Source organism: Patella vulgata, chromosome 3, assembly GCF_932274485.2.
Source record: "Patella vulgata chromosome 3, xgPatVulg1.2, whole genome shotgun sequence".
In the NCBI taxonomy this organism is placed as follows: Eukaryota; Metazoa; Mollusca; class Gastropoda; family Patellidae; genus Patella; species Patella vulgata.
Window position 1 is genome coordinate 58113873 of NC_065881.2, and position 22483 is coordinate 58136355.

The following is a 22483-nucleotide window of genomic DNA, read 5'->3' on the forward strand; positions in this document are numbered from 1 at the left end:
ACGAAATGAATTGGGTTTAACGTCCTGCTTCGACTGGGCTAATGACGGATTGGAGAAAAAACGTTATCCCATGTACACTTTAGAGGGCAGATAAAGGGATACTTGAAATTCGAGATAAGAGTAGGCCGTAACACTGCTGTCCGGACAAAACCACCTTAATTAGCTGGGTTGATACAGATCAGTAGGACGTTAATCCCCATTTCATATCCTTTGTCTGCTATACTTTGGAATATCAGAGTTTTCTCCCCTATAATTTATACACACCCTCAATTGGTAATGCTAATTCTACGCCGGTTGGGTTGGTTTGGGAATTCCCAACCGGCCTATAATTAGCATCACCCTATGTGAATGGATGTCTCATATTTCTTTGTAGTCAAAGCGCGGACCATTTAGGGTGGAGCCTCCAGTGTATATAAGTCTTACGTTATTCCTTATTCAATTTTTAATTTGAATCCAGATTTGTATAAATCTTCCTAGTATCTGAATCGCCTGTTATAAGTTACTCTTAAGTTTGGCCATGACTAATCAACAACAACAAAATAAACCCAAGGTACAGATTTAGATTTGCTGTTTATTTGGAAGAACATGGGTTGGCTTCCCTGTGTTTTAAACTGAGATGATAATCAGAACCGATTTCAATTTCCACAAATATTATTTGGCATATACTTATACACACATAAATTAAAATCTATAAATCTATTATCTAACACTTTAATCTTTAACCATGTTTTTAATTTGAACAAATATTACTATTCATGTACAAAATCAACAGGAACAATCATAGATGTTTGGTTGTTGGGTGCAAATTCGATCCATTACAGATCTCGATTTGAAGCCATCGTACAAACAACAACTACAGAGTAGTTTAAAATAATGGAATAAAGAGAATTTTGATGTGAAATTGTGATAACTATATTCACAATATCAAGCTTGTAATATCGTTAAGCTTTGAAGCACACATTATGATAGTGTGTGTTTTCCTATTGAAAAAAAGAATTTTAATTAAAACAAGAATTTTAATTAAACCAAGAATTTTAATTAAAACAAGAATTTTAACTTAAACAAGAATTTTTTTAAAAAAAAAGATCCAACCAGAATGTAATACTATTTATGCCAATGTTTGTGTTTATTCCATTACGGCTACCTTTTTTTTTCAGACACTCAGCAAACAATTAAAATCACATAAAATAAATTTGTTTTCTGGAAAATAAGAACTAGACTATAGTTGTTTGTACGAGTTCATGATATAATATGTATCATGAATGATATGTGTGGGTAGTATGTTGTTCTTATTACCAGGAGCCGCTAGGGTTCACTAGGAGGAGGTCTGGGGTTCGAACACGCTGTTGAAGGAGAAAGTTCCCTGGGATTGTTCCTGTGTGGTTTCCCCTTTTCAGTGGTGAAGGAGGGAGGGGTTGACAAGGACAGCATCTAGTCGTTCGGGTGGGACGAAGACACGATGTCCCGTGCACACATGGCGTGCACTTAGAAGAATCTTTGACATTTGGAATTTGAAAAAAGTGTAGAGCGTAGTGCCGCTGTCCGGCCAACATTTTCCCCTTTGCACACTGTAAAGCGTACGTCTGTCTTCATTAGCCCAGTCAGTGCATAAAGGTAGGACGTTCAACCCCATTTCGTTCTTGTTAGCGACACCGGACATAACCATCAAATCCAATTTAGTTCAATCCATATTGCACAAAAAAGTAATCAAATACTGGTCTATGTTTTTATTACAAAATATATAATTATACTTACGCATACTACAAAATATAACTACATTTATAAGCCTAAAATACAGCATGACATTAGCAATGTATATTAAATTCCTGACGTTGACAGCCGCGAGAAGTCGTGATTATATAATGGTCACAACAGACTACTGTATCCAAAGGAATGTCTTTTAATCTATTTTATACAAATACATACCATTGTGTTTCTAATAAATTGACAGTTGAGAAAATAACTTATCAACGGCCCTTTCTTTGTATATCAATCACATAGAAATATAAATTTTAATTGTAATATTTTTAGAGGCTATCTAGAAACGTCTTTCTTCACAAATACATAAAACGCGTGGATAGCACAATAAAATAATCACGTCTAATAATAATTTGATTTATAATCGCATTCTAATATATTAAATGCTTAAAGCTAATATATATGACATAATTATCTTGTTTCCAAAATATACAAATTTTATACTGGAATGATGATGATTGTTACAGATTTAATGAATGTTTATATATAAATATGATGAGCGTCATGAACTATAAATATACCTATTTATAAATGAATATATACGACAAGAAAATGAGTAATGCTCATCAAAGGTGGATGCCTTCAAGCGACGATAAGATTAACATGATAAATGTCTGTAAATCCATCGATTTCTTTATTAATTATAGTTAATTTTCCCCTTAAAGTAAACGAAAATGCACTCAAAAGAGCTAAAGTAGTAGTATTGCCCTCTACAAATATGTAGGGCCGAACACGTTCAAACACACAATAGCTTGCGGAAATAATGCTGGAAATAGCCAATTAACCGAAGAATGACCGGAGACGCAAAAATTGTAACTGGACGATTGTTTCCGGAAACTCAATTAATTCATTCGTTCTGCATGATCAACTTTGTTAATTCAACAACGACCCTGAACGTTGTATACAGTTCACCGGCTTTTTTAAGTTACACGATTGGAAGAACACCGGACAAAATCCGATAAATCGACCTTTCCATTCGATGCTCCATCGCTCACATCATTAATATTAGAACTTATACCAAGAAGTCTAAAAATATAACAACCTTTATTTCAAACTTCTTTCATTGGAAACTACACAACGTTCAACCTTCATACAAAGGTCGTTCTCATATAATACAAAAGGAAATAGCAAACTGTTGGATAACTACAGCTGTTCATAGATTACCAGCAACGATCCAAGACTTCTGTACTATTTGTTCAAAACAATTAAACCAGCTATTCAATTTGTTCTGATTTCAAAGAATTTTTTTTGGGATTTTACATTGTTATTGATAGTATAAGCCTTTATCCCAACCGCTGTTGGAATAACAACAACATATAATCTGGATGTGATCCGACAAAAAACTTCGTATGGATGTAAGTCTTACGTCTGCCGTTACTTCTAAATGTATGCATTGTAAATACAGATTTAGTTTCGTTCAATCTTCATCCCATCACAAGCTCTACAAAACACCTCAGGACTGACGAAACCAGTGGTAGGTTGAGGTAGTTGTGGGTAAGGCAAGATACTGGTCTGTGGTTTGATGTTGACACCAACTTACACGAGGAAGAACTCATCAAAGCATCTCGCTCACGTCGCCCTGTAAAGACACATCCCTAAAAGTCTTGAAATAAAACTGCTATATATGATTTAAAGATTTTCAAAAATACCATGTAATTATTATACATAGCACTTTAATGTCCATAATATAAACAATACAAATTGTTGTTACATGAATTGTATTCGTTTTGGTAGGAATTGTGCTGACACATTTTTAAATCTAAAATAATACATATCCTAAATCTAGACAAAAGTGCAACAAAAATACGACAGAAATATTCAATGACAAAATGACCACTGTAACAATGATGCGGTCATTAATCTTTCATATATTCGGATCTAGTGGAGGAAATGTGTATTTGTTTTTAACTTAAGACTCGAAAATTAGTTTACAGACAAAAAATAATTTTATGGAATAACAATTGCTATGGTTTATTTCACTGCGACGTTTCAACAAGATTTCGCAAGTCGTTATCAAGCATAATAAAGATAAAATAGAATGAGAAAATATGAATATTTAAAATACAGATGTGACGTTATATGTTTTTACAATATATTACGCAATGTCTTAAGCTCGAGACCATTAAACAATACATAAAAACATCAGTGCGAACTATCCAATGAAATTCAAGAATAGTGAACATAGTGTATTTATAATTCTTATGGGGAAATTTTGTATGTTTTCAAAATATCTCTATAAATACATTATTTGAACACCTCGTCAAGTACATCACGATCTTTGAATGGATAATTATTGCTTACGTACTGTCTAGTCAAAGACATTAAAGGCGCTAAATCCCGATTCTCTGGCACCTATAAATGGACACAAATGGATTACAGTGTATATAATAATGTAATATAAATGTATGCAAACTGATTTATATTCAATCGTTTCTGGTTTTACTGTAATTTCTGATTAGTTATGTTCGGCGAAATGCGCGAAGAGTCCAAATTGAATGTCCGTCTTTGGCGTCTGATTATTCCAGTATACACCGGTAGTATTCTCTTGTGTGGTATGTAGAGCATAATTCATCGAGTTGTTTCATTACAAAGTATTCTGGGACGCGATTCGCGTGCCCATTTTGTCTGAAATATTGGACATCATCTGTTTTTACTGTAATTTCTAATCAGTTATGTTCGGCGAAATGCGAGCATGTCCGTCAATGGCCTCTGATTATTCCAGTCTACACCGGTAGTATTCTCCTGTGGGGTATGTTTAGGCTCGTTCATCAAGTCGCTTTATTACAAATGTCGCTCGAAAGAATTCTGGGACACGATTCGTGTGCCAATTTTAAAAATGGCACATTTTGTCTTAAATATTGGATATCAGAAGCCCATCTTTTCACTATAAGATAACAACATCAATGTTGATATAAATTGACCAGTTACGTCTTGTTTGCAATGTCGAAGACTGTAGATGATATTGAGTTAAAGACTTGTCTCCTTTAATAATACTTAAACGCCGGAGAGCCTATATCTACAATGCTAGAGCCGTTATAAACGCCGGAGAGCCTATATCTACAATGCTAGAGCCGTTATAAAAATGTAATCTTGAAAAGAATCGTCTGTGTTTGTATCGTCGAAGAAAGTCAGATGTATAGCGTTGACCAGACGTATAACCATTCAGTTTTAGTTATCTGAAATACCATGTACATCATCACATTTAACCTGTTGACGCTTGAGTTCTTTACGAGGATGCATTCCAGACGATATTAAGCTTTCAAGAAATCTAATCATAAATGTTAAGACCTTTATCATCCAAAGTTTTAGGAATTTCATTGACAGGAGATGAAATGAAATGAAAATGAAAAGAAATGGGGTTTAACGTCTAACTTTCTGCACGGACTGGGCCAAGGAAGATGGGCCAACGGAATACAGTGAGCTAAGAGGGAAATTTTGCCCGGACAGCGGGGCTACGGTCTAATCTTATTTCGAATTCCAACTGTGACACTCCCTGCACAACTGACAAGGGGAAACCCCGCCGGAAAATCCCGAGGAACGTTTCATTGATAGGAGAATTGTAAAGAATACTATACTCATGGACAAATCAAATGTTTTATTTCTGACAACAGACTGTTTCCATACACTGATAGCTATTGTAGGAATCAGCAGACGTAACATACAGCTACCTCAATCCCTTTGATCTATTTAACGAATGGGCATATCTAATCAAATCCCCAAAGGTGTAAATGTACCAGCAAAATCAAAGCTACATCCATAAAATCATGCCCAAATAACTCGTAATAAGACATTCTGTTGGCCAACTAGTTTTAGCTTTGAATGGTTTTAGAGACGTTCGAAAAAACATCTGCCAAATAGCAATGATTATAACTCTGTGGATAACACCATGCTTTGAAGATTTTATTGCGTGACTTTAGGAAACGGTATAAATGGCCTGAAAATGTTAGGTAATCAAGACATACTGAGAAAATTTGATACTTCATTGGTTCTACTTTTTTTAAAAAGAAATAGGCTAAATGGGGCCAATATGGTCTGCAACCTTTTTTAAAAATTCAAAGATTGCGATGACCACACAGCTAGCGGGTAACTGGGTGTTGATATTAGGTGAAATGTGGCATGTAATGTAATATTGTTCAAGTACTGGTCTGTTATTCCATAAAGTTCATCATTCAATCCATCAACCACCAATTCCACCATGAGTGACATAACAAAATTTTATAATCTTGAATATAAACTTCTTTCCTTAGGACCCGAAGCAAATTTAAAATAAACGGTGTAAATGATAATCCTCCAGACTGCGTGTGTAAATAGATCAACCGCTTGAAAATGTATATCACTGTAACCTTCGGGAAATAATTAGATCAATATAACACTGTGACGCAATGGTAGTTTCGTAAATCAAACTACAAGGAGCCATAGTCTAAAGTTCGCAGACAAGTATAGCTTTAGCTTCATATATTATCATTCAAAGATATTTGAAGTATCCACTATGAGAGTGTTCTGAAAGCATTTGAACTTTGTCATTAAAGTGAACTTTTCGTAAATAATTAGCCATATTCTGAAGTTCGTAGATATGTATAGATTTAGTTTTGTATATTATCGTTATCATACCTCAACGATACTTGCCTGCTCTATTTCGAATTCAAATGGTCACAATACCTTTGATTTTATGCATTGCCGGAATTTTAATAAATTAATAAGAAGTATCTGCTGTAGTTTTATCTGATGTTTTTGAAGTTGTTTCAAATGGTCAAAATACCTTTGCTTTTATACATTGCCAGAATTTTAATGCTATATTCTTATCTGAGGTGTTGAAGTTTTGAAATTGTTTCCCCACTGAATTAATGAATATATATCTGTATTAGAACTCAATGAAGCTAAAGAAAATATTGGACAACATTTTATCAAGAAAATCAGAACGGATCAATACATCACTACCTTTTATAAAATATAACACGATACAAATTGCTCACAAAAATAACGTATTAGGAACATACAGGGTTATAGGATATAGGGTTTACGGCAAATAGCATGTTGAACCTATGTAATCGTTAATGAACATGATGTAAATTGCTTTTAGAATCCCCACGGCAAAACTCAAATATAAAAACATACCAGAGGGATTTAGCCACGACACTATTAAAAGAAACAAAATACCATGTTAGAAAAAAGTGTATATGCACTTATGTATAGCGATTACCGGAAAAGTAATATTTTTAACTGGAATTTGTTGATAGAAAAAGTATAAATATACCTCATCCCTGATATTAGTTTTACTAAATTTCAGTAATCAAAGCGTTTGTAATGATAAATAATCGAGTCTGAGCAATTTAATATTCTTCGAGTCCTTATATCTCTCATTATATCAAAGTGTATTAATAATGATGAACACTATATAATATGGTAATTCCTTTTGAGGATTACCATTATATCATAGTCAAAGCATTAAAGAACGCTGATGATAATCAAAGCCACCAATGTCATAACTCAAAATAATCTACTTTGATATTATTGAACGATGTGTAGAATTAACCTCGCAGGTTAGGTTAAGAGATTAATTACTCTGTCGACAGAAAATAAAAAAGATTTATTGACAGAACTCTCTCCGCTTATTCTACCAACGATTAACCCAAGACAAGCACCATAGTTCTATAGATATTGGGTTCTTTTCACGTTTTTGTGTAAGTGAGCTTGACAATGGCACGCGGTTAACCGCTTTAAATTATCATGAAAGGTAATTCACGTTAAGAAATTCTATTGACACTTGCTTCGTTTGAAATTTTTATGGTGGCATCCTACTCTTTAGAAATGTCGGTCAATGAAGTCAAATCTGGTATTAGCACAAGTCGTAATTTGTGGCGCTGTATGGAAGTCTAAGGAAACGGCAAATGGTAAATTATTGAGTTTTCATCTGAAGAGATTTCTAAAACCCACACTACCATAGCCTACTGCTCTGACTAATCGAAAAGAAAATGAATTTCCGAATATTATAGTGGTCATCACTGAAGTTAATACTAGAAAAAAAAAAGTATTTTTAAAGCGGTAACCCGTTCATATATATCAGATCAGAGATTATATCCGAACAATACAGTAATTAATCATGGAATTACGATTGGTCGTGGCTATTAGAAAAATTCCTTTCGAGTTATATGTTTAGAATCCACTGCAACCCCCGATTTTGACGTAATGCTCTCTCTTTAAAATAAATCATGTATATTTTGATTTGCGGCGAAGCAATAGTAATGTCTAGATAATAAGTAGTTTTAAAGCACTAATAAATCTATGCAGTCAGAACAATTTGTCGACATAAATCAGCTTTTAATCCTTCCAATTGTTAATTATGCCAATTAATTTAACAGTGTAATCCCTGGTACTGACAATCTTCATGAATAATTCCCATTGTTTATATCTCTGCATCTACGACGTCACTTGCTGTTAACCAGCGTTCTTTCGGTAGTCTATCAATTAAGAATTAGATTTGTTAGCGCTGTATTTGAGAAATGTATTTGAGGTCTGTAACATTAAATAAGTTTGTCAATGACCGTTATAGAATTTTTTTCATATCCGTACGAAGGTTGGGCGTGGATGTTTTTTTTATAAACTAATAACAATATTGCTACTTTAATAATTGAAAATCAACATCGCATTAATCAACAAAACAAAAACTATTTGATGTACTAAAACTAAAAAGAAATTAAAAAAACAAACAAAAAAAACCCAACAAAACACCCCCCAAAACACGGGACAATACCAGACGACAATATTAAATGAAGAAATCCAAACCTTGCAAATCTTTCACCTCTCTGAATGTCCCGTCGAAAGTTTTGAGGCGGTCGTAAAAAGGCATATCTATAAGCTGAAAAGACAGAATAATTTAAAGACGTTAGGAGGAACTATTAATAATAGTTGACATGCACCAGCCGCCCCCTTCCCACTCTCTCCACTTCCACCCAACCTATCAAAATCAAAATAAAAACGGGAAAAATAATTCATTTGAAATCAATTTTCGTCATGGTAAAATCATATTAAGTTATAAGCAGAACCGCCAAATCATTTCTAAATTAAATAGTATCTACGAGTCAATTTATGAATTTGGATATTTTTAAGATGAATTTATTTGTTAATAGTAATTCTGTAAAGGAGGATACATATCAGACTTTCAAAATATAGATTACTGAAAAATGATGTAATCAATTATATATTAATTTCCTAAATAGCTGGTTGCCATGAGAAGTTTCAGATAATGGATTCATATTGATAATATTACTTGACAGTAGACATTAGAGGCCCATTCCAAGATTTTATTGCGTTCATAAAACACTTACACAATCTGAATCAAATACAGATCTATATTTCGTCCCGTTTCACATTAAGTAGTGAAGACTTTTGAATTATAAAAAAGGGAAACGAAATAGGATCTGTGTTTTAATCAGATCGAACACTTGCACAACGAAATCTGTGAATTTCCATTTTTTTTATGAATTTAAATATATTCTTAGTTCTACGTGGTTCTGTTATATACTGAACAATGGACCTACCGTATTTTTGAACATACGGGCCATTTTTTATCTCATATAAATCTTCTTCTTGTAGTTTATGGCGTCTTTGCCGCCACATCCGACAACAGGCAGCGGAAAACCCAACAAAACAACCCACACATACAACGGATATTAAAACACCAAAATTTTCTCCTGGGAATGGATAATATTCTGAAAAGACAAACTGAGTAAGTAAAAAATAACGAATTGGTTCCAAGCTATTGGAAATTGATCAAAATATGTTGCATCATACACGTACTTGGGAAATAATACAGAGAGAAAAGAAATATAAAAGCGTGACAAAGGTCACGCCATTTTTATCTTTAGAACGTCAGGATTCCCGCGTGCCATTGTTAGGCCTATTGTTTCGGGACACAATATTTCTTGAGGGGATTTTTCCAGTCAGAAAATGTGTGACACCATCATAGCTCATTCGATATATTAACCAGGATAAGATCTCCTTTAAACTTTAAAGGTAATCGCCATGCCTGATGCAATATGAAAACGGAATGCACACTGCCGCGTTTTACATTATTTGAAAGTCGATATTCAAGTTCTTATATCAGAAAATAACGTAATAAGGGTAAATAAACGTCAAATTATTTAACCCCTTGCATTATTTACTTTGTAACGTAACGAAAATTGTCCTTATTAAGTCGATTATTATTCTATGCTTAACCTTACTGAGAAAATCACTTTCCTGTGTAACACATTCATATATAACAGATCAGAGATTATATCCTAACAATACAGTAATACATCATGGAATTACGATTGGTCGTGGCTATTCAAAAAGTTCCTATCGATTTACATGTCTAGAATCCCTTTCAAACCTCGATTTTGACGTAATGCTCCCTCTTTAAAATAAATCATGTATATTTTTAATTTGCGGTGAAGCAATAGAAATAAGATTTCTTTAAGAACTCCCATCAATATCGCTTTTTCTAAAATAATTTTATGGGGAGTATTGAATTTCTATTTTATTACCAATAATTCTACTTTATATCTAACCCTAAGTCAGTTTGTTTGCTAATTCTAAGTTAGGGTTTTTTGTTAACCTGTCTCTCTCAGTGGAAGTAAAATAGACAGATACCTACTTTACAAAGCAACCCAATCTAAGTAAATAGACACTTTTCTATTTTAGGCATTTCAACGCATATTCTTCAAAGGCCCCGAGCTTGACATTAGCGTTATAGAAATCACTTGCAAAATACAATATTGTCAAAGATGAATCCCAAACAGGAATATCAGTCCAAAAATGGTTAAATTCGTTCAGCATTTACAAAGATATAACGAAAGATTTAAAAATTCCATCAAATCTACGCTGCTCAAATCTACGCCATCTTTATTTACCGTGAACCAAATTGATGGGCCTGTTTAAAATCCGATTGAATCCATGCCGGGAGATTATCAAACGCCGGTATATTGATTTTGCTTTCTTAATTAAATGTCAAATAATCAATCTGAGTACATATCAGCTTCGATCACGTCGTGAGAAATTTGATATTTTCCGAAAAATGCAAAGGATGCATCGTTACCTTAAAGGACAATATTGGTGTCAATCATTATCATTATCACATATGTGATAGAACTGGTTAAACACGTTCCAAATATAATTTTAACACAGAGATCATTGCTACGATAGATGCGTTATGAAGCTTTCAAGAAAGGGAAATGACGAACGCAAAAGGAAACCACGACTTATCTTTATATATAACTAACTCGAGTGACGAGTGATAACAGATACACGGGCGAATTTCTGGTTACTAATAATTCCTTCGAAGAGCAAAAGTTGTTATATGAGACCGTGGGAGGATATCTGACAAGTAAAAAAAAATTGACTGTCACTTGATAAGAGAAAACGAAAAAAAATAGAAAAAGTCCGTGCAGTACCATGTTTTTATTAAGTATAGTGGCATTCAATTACTTTTTTGAATCATCAGATATCCTCTCACAGCCTCACATAACAACTTTTGGTCTTCGAAGGAATTAATAGTGAGCAGAAATTCGCCCGTGCGTATCTGTTATCACTCGTCACTTCAGTCAGTTATATAGAAGGATAACCCCGTGTTTTTCTTTTGCGTTCGTCTCTTCCCTTTCTTGAAAGCTTCATACATTTGTGTTATATGCTTGAAAACGACTTGTGGAATCTTGTTGAAACGTCGCAGTGAAATAAACCATAGTAATTGTTATCCATAAATAGTGTGTTATTCGATAGATATATGTTTATGGGGACTTCAAATTTTTATTTTATTACATATAACTCTTATTTATTTCGCAAGTCTATCAACAGCTTGAAACATCGCGGAGAATGATTGATCAATCGGACGTTACGGCTATATGTCTTTCCTCAGTTTCCTATGTCTCTTTAAAGCTAATGGTTGTGAAATCCTCTTCAGGACACCTTTTCATTATGATAATTATTCTTTTATTTCATGTAAACCCAGGGCGACTATATTTAAGTCGCGATATGAGTGAAATCAGTGTTTCGGGGCTTACAGGAATAAACTTGGGAGCTTTTCAGATAACTTCAGCTAATGGAAAACCAAAAGGATAAAGCACTTAAATGACAACATCACCAATAGAAAATGATAAAGGTCTTTATGACTAGACAATCAAGGCGTAGAGAAGATGCTTTTCTAAGCAAAGTTGACACGACATTTATATCAATTCGTAATGACAGTTGCTTGTTGCTTCGTAAAGGTAACACATATACTAGAGCATAAGCAAATGTAATGAAATAAATAATGAAATGAAATGGGATTAACCATTCTACTTTCCCGCACAAACGTGAATAATGAAGACAGACAGCGGCGCGACGACCCACTCTTTCCAGATCAGGGTTCTTTTATGTGCACGCCAACGTGTACACGGGACCTCGTGTTTTTGTCCCATCCGGACGATTAGATGCAAGACTTTTCGTCATGCAAAACTGACATGGGGGGGGGGGCGCTGGCAACTTTCTCGGCTAAAACCACCTTTTCGCACTGAACATTAAGTTTGGTTGCATTTGATATCATCTGAGCGATTGAACAATAGTTGAAGAGATAACTAAAACGGTTGTCGAATTTGATGATTACGAATTTGACGATTTACGTTACAGATCTGGTGATGGGCATAACCAAACGGATGTTTGTTCATGCTAACCGTGTAGCACCCACAGCTTGTGTAAATAAGCACAGGAATTACCAAATACATAATCTTTATCTAATAACCGAAGAACCCATAACCCAATGGTTGCATTCAAAACGATCAATTCGTCCATTTTATATGGTCAATAAACCCACAGCTTCCATTCAAAACGATCAATTCGTCCATTTTATATGGCCAATAAACCCACAGCTTCCATAACAATTGACAATGCCAAAAAAGTAGAAAGCCCGTCTTATGAATGACCTACATTTTCTTTTATTAATATATATCGTGTGTACCCGTAAAAAGTATTGCCAGACAACCAAGATCCCTCCCATAGTTAGGGAGGAAAACCGATATGCATCCAGCCTCCCCGTCCGTCCTTTCGTCCGATTTAATAGTGTCCATGGAAACTATTCGAGGTATCTTTTTGAAACTTTTCATTCATAAATCAATCTAGAATTGAGCATAAAACTTTTCAGGCTTTTCACACATGTTCAAGGGCGTGGGAAGCTGATGACTGCGTCTTCTTGTGTTTCTTTGTATGACTATTAATATGTTTAGATACATGTATTTATTGCCCACGCACAAACCCAAGCCCTGACCATATCTATTTATTTAAAGAAGCATTAGTCTAACCAAAAACTAAATATAAACAATTTGAATAATGTGAAATTTCAATTACTTATGTACAGTAAGGTGTCTTTAAAAAGCGTTCGTTAAACCCAAAACCTAATATTCTTAAGTTAAAATGATGGCTTGGAATATTTATCTCAAATGTAACTCTAAGTTGCACATCTCGTATCAAATCACACCAAATCTATTTATCCTTGAGCTCATAAGGACATAAGTTGTGAAGTAGTTTCATTGTTTTTGTAAATATACTATTCAAAAAAAGTAGGGGATATTTGATTTTTAAGTGTTATTAAAGTCACCTAATGAAACTGACGAAGAAACAAATGACAAAATGAAATGAAGTTCACATTCATCGATTTATTCCAAATGATCGTTAGACTAAGTAAGGCACAGACTGACCATTATAAGGGTAAAATGATACCCGGGGTCAAACAGCAAAGTTACCACAGCATCACAACCAAGTCAGTAACGGGTAAATCCTCCTCTGTTTGCCAAACAAGCATTGATCCGACGTGGCATACTCCTAATGAGACGTCTAAGGTCATTTTGGTCCAGATTGTCCCATTCCTGTTGCAACGCAGCAGCAAGTTCTTGGACATTGGCAGGACGTTGTTGACGTTGACGTAACCTCTGTCCAAGCATGTCCCAGACATGCTCGATGGGGGAGATGTCGGGACTCAGTGCTGGCCAAGGTAATGTGGTGATGTTCTGTTTTTGGAGGTAACCTGTAACGATCCTGGCCCTGTGACATCTTGCGTTGTCATCCTGTAAGATGAAACGGCGGCCATGACGTCATGCGAACGGCACAACATGGACTGCCAAGATGTTGTCCCGGTAGTACTGGCCTGTAACACGCCCTGCAACAACATGTAAAGCCGTTCTTCCAGCAACAGTGATGCCTCCCCACACCATAACAGAACCACCCCCAAATCGATCATGTCTGATGACGTTAACGTCTTGGAAGCGCTCGTTTCGACGACGCCACACCCTCCTACGTCTGTCCAAAAAATCAACAGTGAACCTTGACTCATCTGAAAACATCACATTGCTCCAGCGTCGATTATCCCAGTGTTGACGATCCCTACACCAACGACGTCTTGCCTGAATGTGATGATCTCTCAAACAAGGGATCACGCGAGGACGTCGGGCGCGAAGGTGACCCCTATGCAGTCGATTCCGAATCGTCTGGCCACTCACTCTCACACCAGTGTCTGTTTGAAGACGAGCGCTGATCTGATTTGCTGTGATGACACGATTTCTCAAGGCCAAGGTACGGATAAATCGATCCTGGGCTTGAGTTGTCGCCCTTGGTCGACCTGAGCGTGGTCTGTCCTGTACAGATTGTGTATCACGGTATCTGGACCATAGCCTGCTTATGACAGACTGAGAAACATTCATCGTCCGCGCCACAACCGCCTGTGTTGTGCCGATCTGTAGCATGCCAAGGGCACGTAACCTTTCATTTTGGGTAAGCCGACGCATATCAAAATTTGTTTTCTGGTCACTAAAACAATTAAACTGATGTTTCCACCCTGGAATTCAATGCCACAATGACTGTAACATTCAAAGTCAGAGTCGTGCAAATCTTGGGTTGGACCCCCATGATGATCCCAAGCATCACCTGCATTCCATGCGGTAGCTATTGGTGCGTTTGGGCGTCACATATAACTGGAAATGTTTCTTCTGTTAGGTTCTATAGTGACTTTTTTCGTAGTCATTTGCATATTTTAGTATTATGCCCCCAAAATCAAATATCCCCTACTTTTTTTGAATAGTATATGAACATGATATTAACTCATTGGCTTTATTTATAAGGTGGTGATTCTACACTATCTAATATCGACATTATAATAGATTCTTATATTGATCCTTTCTAAAGCACTATTTCCTTCTACATCTGCTAGTCTTTTAATCAACAATAGAAATTAATCTGATCTGGACTGACACTATATCAAAGTAACTATATAAGCCTGTTGGAATTAGGTCAAAATATAGTATTCACTCGGGTGGATCCTATGTAAATTATTATGATATAAGGGATTGAGTTTTCTTTTTAAAATAAAACTATGTTAGGCATACTAAGAACAGATCTCTTGGCATTAGACTTTATGTCAAACTGTCTTCGTCTAAAATATAATCGACAGTTTTTTGTTTTCCAATGGTGACAGAATAAGCAAAAAAAAGGAGCCACGGTGGGCTCGTTATCTGGGCGTACTGTATTTGACCCCTATGATGGCCGAGAAAGTTCATCGAGATTTTCCTGCGTGGTTCCCCTTTGTCAGTGGTGCGGGACAGGTAGTCTGACGAGGGACAATGTCTGGTCGTTCGAATGGGAAGAAAAACCGAGGGCCCCGCGTATAACTGGCATGCACGTAAAAGACCCCTTGGTGGCTGGAATTCGATATACGAGCAGGTCGTAGCGCGGCTGTCGGCAAAATTTCCCTCATAACCCTCTGTATGGCGTATGCCCGTCATCATTAGCCCAGCCGGAGCAGAACAGTAGGACGTTAAACCTCGTTTCACCTTATTCCATTTCGTAAGCCATTTATTAAACCCAAATTAGTAAATAGACTTTCGCTTAATATTTCTAAACAGAACTGTAATTAAACGGGGTCTTATGTCCAACATTTTTGCACAAACCTGGCTAACCAAGACGGCATACACGTCGACCGTCGTGCAGTGTGCTATGTGAAAAACTTCTACACGGACAGCATGGTGATTCCGCTTCATTGAATTTCAACTGTCAATGGTAGGTTTTCAGTTTATCTCCCATCCGAACGACTGGACAGCCGAGTGAAAAAAACCCACCCCAACACGAGGGACTTTATCGCCCACCATTAGGATCGAACTAGGTACCTCCTGGTTAGTAAGCCACCACCTTACTCAATGAGCCATCTTTCAAACTGGAGGGGGATCACGTGGCTAAGTGGGTAAGACGCTAGCTCGCTAGCCTGGAGGTCGGGTGTTCGATCCCTGCATTGGCCGAGAAAGTTCATCCAGATTTTCCGGCGTGGTTCTCCCTTGTCAGTGATGCAGGACGGAGGGGCTGACAAGGAAAGCTGTCTAGTCGTTCGGATGGGACGAAAAACCGAGGTCCCGTGTACACATTGGCGTGCACGTAAAATATCCCTTGGCAGTTGGAATTCGATATAAGAGTAGGCCGTAGTGCCGCTGCCCGGGCAAAATTTCCCTCATAGCACACTGTATGGCGTATGCCCGTCTTCATTAGCCCAGGTTAGGAGCAGAACAGTAGGACGTTAAACCCCATTTCATTTCATTTCATTTCAAACTAGAGCTAGTCCTAGTTTCACTAATCAGATCAAACTCATTCAATACTATATTGTGATCCAATTCACAGTCAGTTTTATTTGAATATTTGACTCTATATATGCCATATAGCATTCATTTTAATTGTGGACAGATATCCACTTCTCGAAGCACTTCACAATCAATTAGTTTCCTTTTATATAAACCAAAGCCGTCTATCTATTTGAAGGTGCCATTCATAAATTAGAATTTATTACCAGGCTTATTAAACATAACGTTGCCAAACAATAAATATACGCCAACATGCAGCTGTCTAATGGAAGCTAACAGTCATGGTAAGATTTATGTATGTCAAATAGTCAAATTTGCAAACTAACCCATTTAACGGTATCAGCGACATGGCTGGGAAGGGGATGGGGGCGTACAACGGGGGCAATAACTCATATTATAAAGGGTACTATAGCGCATACGGTAAGTTCGAAAAACACTCTTTTACAAGATTAGAGAGAGAGAGAGAGAGAGAGGGGGGGGGGAGATTGAGATCATTTCGGGACTAACATATGGTTCAATTTTATTCAATAATCCGCTTGCGCGTAGGGGTCTTTATCAGTGGAAGGAAGCCTGGGAACCCGGGGAAAACCCACGAGGATGGACAGTCGACCCTACTCCTTGTCACGTACAACCGGGGAATCGATAGAGCGCGCACACGCTATCCATTAGAAGAATTGTATGCGCGACTCTAATTTCGAGAGGATTGTCCATGTGACTAACAGAAATATCAGAACAAATCTTAAAAAACTCTTTGAGTTATAGAGTGTGTAAAACAAGTTGTGGATGGACGAACAAAGGGGAAGAAAGAAAGCTATATGACGAAAATATACATCCGCATTAAAAGTGGGCGTATTAAACATAAATTGCCATATCTATAAATCTATTGATATATTTTAGTTCTGCTTACCAACACAGGCTGCTGTACCATTCTCCCATTCTTCACTAAAATCAAAACAATTATCAATACCATCACAGTTTAAATCAGGCGATATACAATTACCATTATCACAGAGAAAATCTTCACATGGTAATTCTAAAATAACAAATTATAAGCATATTGATTGGTTTGAACACGTACATGTACATCGCGATACCTATTTCAACCCATTAAAAGGTTAAAATTCTAAAATAATACTTGGAAGTAGATGTTTGTATAATAGCATATTGATACAAATAGTTTTGCTTAAAGCATCAACATGCCAGTGCAAATAAACCCCCCCAATAAAACAAGCCAACAGTGAGGCTGATGTCCCCGAAATAAATAGATGACACATATTAATTAATTGCACATTTATCTTTTTCAAAAGTATCGAGCAGTCAAACTGATTATCAACTAAACACTAAGCTTCATCACTCTCAATCAGATAGAATCAAAGTCAAAGACATTCACCTAATGAACATCAATATCAAGTTTAAACATTCTACCTCAAATATAAGTAGAGTTGTTATGTTCCAAAGTCTTCCCAAACTAAATTGCTTATCGCTCTTAAGCCTAAGCAAAATATTCTCATCATATTTAGTCAAGATAATGAAATATTAATAATAATAATTAATAATATTAATAATTATAGTTCAAAAATTTGGGTAAAAAACAGGGGTTTTAGACGTCGTTTAAATACAGCCTAGTTCGGACTATTTTGGACTTCCGAGGACAATGTGTTCCATTCTTTTGGTGCTGCGTACGCAAAAGCTCTCTTACCAAACTTTGACTTCTGTACTGGACATACAAGTTGGTTTTTAAGAGATGAACGTAAGGAACGAGAAAGTAAAAATTGTTTCATCAAAACGGATAAATAGGATGGTGCCAAAGGATCGTTTAAACAGTTGAAAGTGATTGTGTTAATTTTGAAACTGATGTGTTGATTAACCGGTAGCCAATGTATCTGTTTTAGAGTCAGATGGTTTGGCGAGAGATACAATTCGAGCGGCTTTATTCTGGATTTTCTGTAGCTCACTTACAAGAGTTTAAGGAAGAGAATACAAAAATGGATTACAATAATCTAAAGATGACATAACAAATGAAATGAAATCGGGTTTAACGTCCTACTGTTCTGCTCCTAACCTGGGCTAATGAAGACGGGCATATGCCATACAGTGTGCTGTGAGGGAAATTTTGCTCGGGCAGCGGCGCTACGGCCTTCTCTTATATCGAATTCCAACTGCCAAGGGATCTTTTACGTGCACGCCAATGTGTACACGGGACCTCGGTTTTTCGTCCTATCCGAACGACTAGACAGCTGTCCTTGTCAGGCCCTCCATCCTGCATCACTGACAAGGGGAAACCACGTCGGAAAATCTGGATGAACTTTCTCGGCCAATGCAGGAATCGAACACCCGACCTCCAGGCTAGCGAGCCAGCGTCTTACTCACTTAGCCACGTGATCCCCATGACATAACAAAAGCATTTAAAAGCATTTATCAAGGTATAATGGATGTATCTCATAGCTCTCACTTAATTATAACCAAAGTTATCGTGCCCAAAAGCATCAACCAATCAAATTGCTTATTTTTGCTTACCGCAAGCAGACAGTGTTCAACATCGAACTCCATCAATGCATCCACCGCATGAACGCCTATACCAAATTTGAACATTCTACCTCAATTAGAAGGAGGGTTATTGTGTTTCAAAGTCTCGCTCAATCACATTGCGTATCGCTATGCTTACCCTGAGCAGAAAATCTTCATTATTGAACTTAGTCAACGTATTGATGTGATGAAACTACACACCAAGTTTCATCACTCTCACTTAATTAGAACTAAAGTTATCGTGTCCCAAAGCATCAACCAATCAAACTGCTTATCTTTGCGTACCCTTAGCAGAATATTCCCATCTTCGAACTCCATCAAGGTATTCACCTAATAAACACCTACACCAAGTTTGAACATTGTTGCTCAATTACACTGAGAGTTATTGTGTTCTAAATCTCGACCAATTAAACTGCTTATCGCTCTGCTTACCCTGCGCAGAAAATGCTCATTATCGAACATAGTCAAGGTATGGACGTAATGAAACTATTTACCAGGTTTGAACACTCTCACTTAATCAGAACTAAAGTCATTGTGTCCCAAAGCATCAACCAATCAAATTGCTTATCTCGGCTTACCCTTAGCAGAAGTGCACATCTTCGAACCCAAGCAAGGCATCGACGTAATAAACACCTACACCAAGTTTGTACATTCTAGCTCAATTAGAAGGAGAATTATTGTGTCCCAAAAAGTGTGACGGACAGATAGACGGACAGAAATAGAGGGGACAAAAATAGAGTTTACGAAGATACACAATCAACCATGTTTCTGTGTCCTACATAAAGGTCTCGATCTAAAGTCATGCCATGTTTCAGAGTAATGTGGAGGTTCTACCAGTTCAAGCACTGTTAGGCAACCAGCTTGTTCACATAAATATGGGCACAAAAGTACTAAAATCAATTAGTAAAAAGGCAAAATTGAATCAATATTAACCATATTTGGGTTGTCAACTAATTAAAGAACTCGAGTTTAAATACTGAACATTTTTCGAACAGAGGGGGAATCGCATTAGTATTATGAATATAAACTTTCTTTGAAAAATAAACTGTGAAATCGGGACCAGTGATATTCGGTTAAAATAGAGAAATTCGGACCACCGAACCTGTGCCCCCCCACCCCTACGACAAATAGCGTGTTCTTATGTAGCGCATATTCCATTTCAGTTTAGGCCCATGCCGCATATACCCTTTATCGACAAGGAGATTCACATGGCGTGGTTTGAATGCAAAAGTACTACGCATGCATTATGCAAGAGCTAAATCTGATTATTGCAAGTCTTAATTTAGGCTTCAGATGTTATAGAAATTATAAATTAGATCTTTATTTAAACAACAAGACCAAAATCAACTCTCTAGACCCACGGATGGCTCGGGTACAGCTCGGATTTAAATAGGATTTCACTAATTGATTAAATCAGATAAGGGGTAACCTGATGAAAATACGTCAGTTAGATCGAGGCTAAATGATAGAGTGTACTTAGCGAGGCCGCTATAAAGCGTTTCCGTATGCCATTGAAAACTTTACTTGATAATCGAGATATGTAGGTGGAGTTAACGTCTGTCAATCAAACGATCAGCGAAGGTGAAGACACAATTCGCTACCATTTCTAGGCAAATATTACAACATGTTCAGAATATAGTAATTTGACTGAATTTTTCAATATATTCTTCTTTCATCATCTACTTTTGAACTATTATAGTAAGAATGGCCAACTCTCTATAAAAATCTCCCATAATGTATCTTTAAGTCTGCCGAAAGTGGTATCACTGTAAGATGTTTTATAAAGACTAAGCATACCCTGTCTCGTACATGGTAAGTATCTACAGTTTTCATGAATAATCAATCACTTTTTGTAGTAGCTCTCAAAGCAATTTAAAAGCAAAAAGTCGATCTTGAAGTAAGAGATATAGGAAGAGTAATTAACGTTGACAGATCTTAGAATTTAGAAAACAAAAGATACAAATGCCAATCATCCTTATCCTGTCTGACATCTATAAAAGTCATTTATCAAAGAAGATTAACGCTGACTGAGTAACCTGATTATCACTCAGGTTGAAATGAACTTTAGTCAACAATGTCAAAAACAATTTGCACAATGAAAGATAAGAAATGATGCCATATTTGGAAACAGTTCCAGCTAATGAAATATCTTACAATAGAAGTATTACGTGTCTTTGTCTTTAACCTCTGTCTTTTTTTTCAAGAAAAACTGCTGAAATGGATGGATTCATTTATTTTTTAGGCCTAGGAATAAATCTGAAATCTAACTTATTTCAAATCTTGTTATCAGATAATTCAATCGCTATTTTTAAACAAGTTAAATGTCACTGCTATGATAAACAATAATATTGGTTGAATATTTCGTTTTCAATTTGACATTAAATGGATTCCGTATTTGACAGTTAGGCCAGTGGTGTGTTGTACTTCTTCAAAGGGATATAGATTTATGATTTTTCGTGCGCTATATTAGTTCTAAACCATTGAAAATGACACAAACGTCATTTAGAGCTATTGTCATGTTATTCCTCCATCCGTTACAACGGAATTCTGGTTTTGAGGTTTTGTTGTTAGAACTGTAAAAAAAATGGGTAGTGATTAAAATCACTGTTGGCATCAGTTTAGAACTTGAATAAAACCGTGAAGTCAAATGATGTATTATAATATGTAGGTACCTGATCATTTGTTCAATTAAGGTGACAAAAATGGATCTATGAAACAGCGCCCGTTTTAGCCTACTAGACCGGGGGCTCAGCGCGGTGGGTGGTGTGTGTGTGTGTGTGTGTGTGGGGGGGGGGGGGGTCCATCAAATGGGCATAAAACCAGACCCAACTTTTCTAGAGTAAAATTTTGCGTAGAATACGATGCCGAGTGGTAATCAGCCCGCTGTTGAGGCGTTTTCGAGATATTCACTGAAAGTGAATGCGCAGTCATTCTTGTATTATGAAAAAAGCTGAAAATGATCGAAAGTAATCACACTTACTAAATTCACCTTTAGTCTTAGTGACACTAAAGGTCAAAAAGTCACATTTTCCGTTTTAGCACTAGAAAGATTTAAAGTAATAAATGTCAGCGTAAAATATAAAACCTAAAGCGAAACCTGTTCTAATTAATAATAGGAACATTTAAAATTTATATTTATGTGGTCTTAGCACCGAACTTTTACTTTGGAACGTCGAAAAAGATCTTGTGTAACGCTCACGTGATCATTTTGGGGCGGGACTTATCGACTGGACTACAGCTTTGTGTACACAACAGAGTCAAAATAACCCGATCAAGCAAGTGTTTTATGTAAACACATGTTTTTAGCAAAATGTCCAATTCTGCCAATCCGGTAAAAGCGATATATAATATGTGCTAGTGGGTAATATTGCAATACATTCTTTGCCATTGTAAACTGTCTTTAGAGTTTCAATCTGTTTATCTTTCAAAACAAGGCTAGATACTCCTAAATTTGTCTTCGCAAACAAAACCGCCTCTGTGAAATTACCTTTTATTGGCGCCGACATATTGAATAATTAGAGGACTATTTTGTGATTCGATTTTGATTAGTTTGACATCTTTCATGCACACAGCGG

General features: G+C 36.3%; 1 protein-coding gene across 1 annotated transcript in view; it reads right to left on the reverse strand.

The window, feature by feature from the left end:
• Positions 1 to 1712: 1712 nt before the first annotated feature.
• LOC126816590 (uncharacterized) overlaps positions 1713 to 22483 on the reverse strand; it is a 60453-nt gene continuing 39682 nt past the window's right edge. The window contains exons 6-9 of the mRNA XM_050543278.2: positions 17290 to 17415; positions 9297 to 9467; positions 8542 to 8614; positions 1713 to 3353 (exon numbers count right to left, since the gene is read on the reverse strand). Coding sequence (XP_050399235.1) covers positions 3314 to 3353; positions 8542 to 8614; positions 9297 to 9467; positions 17290 to 17415 — 410 coding nt within the window. The 3' untranslated portion in view covers positions 1713 to 3313. The remainder of the gene's footprint in view (positions 3354 to 8541; positions 8615 to 9296; positions 9468 to 17289; positions 17416 to 22483) is intronic.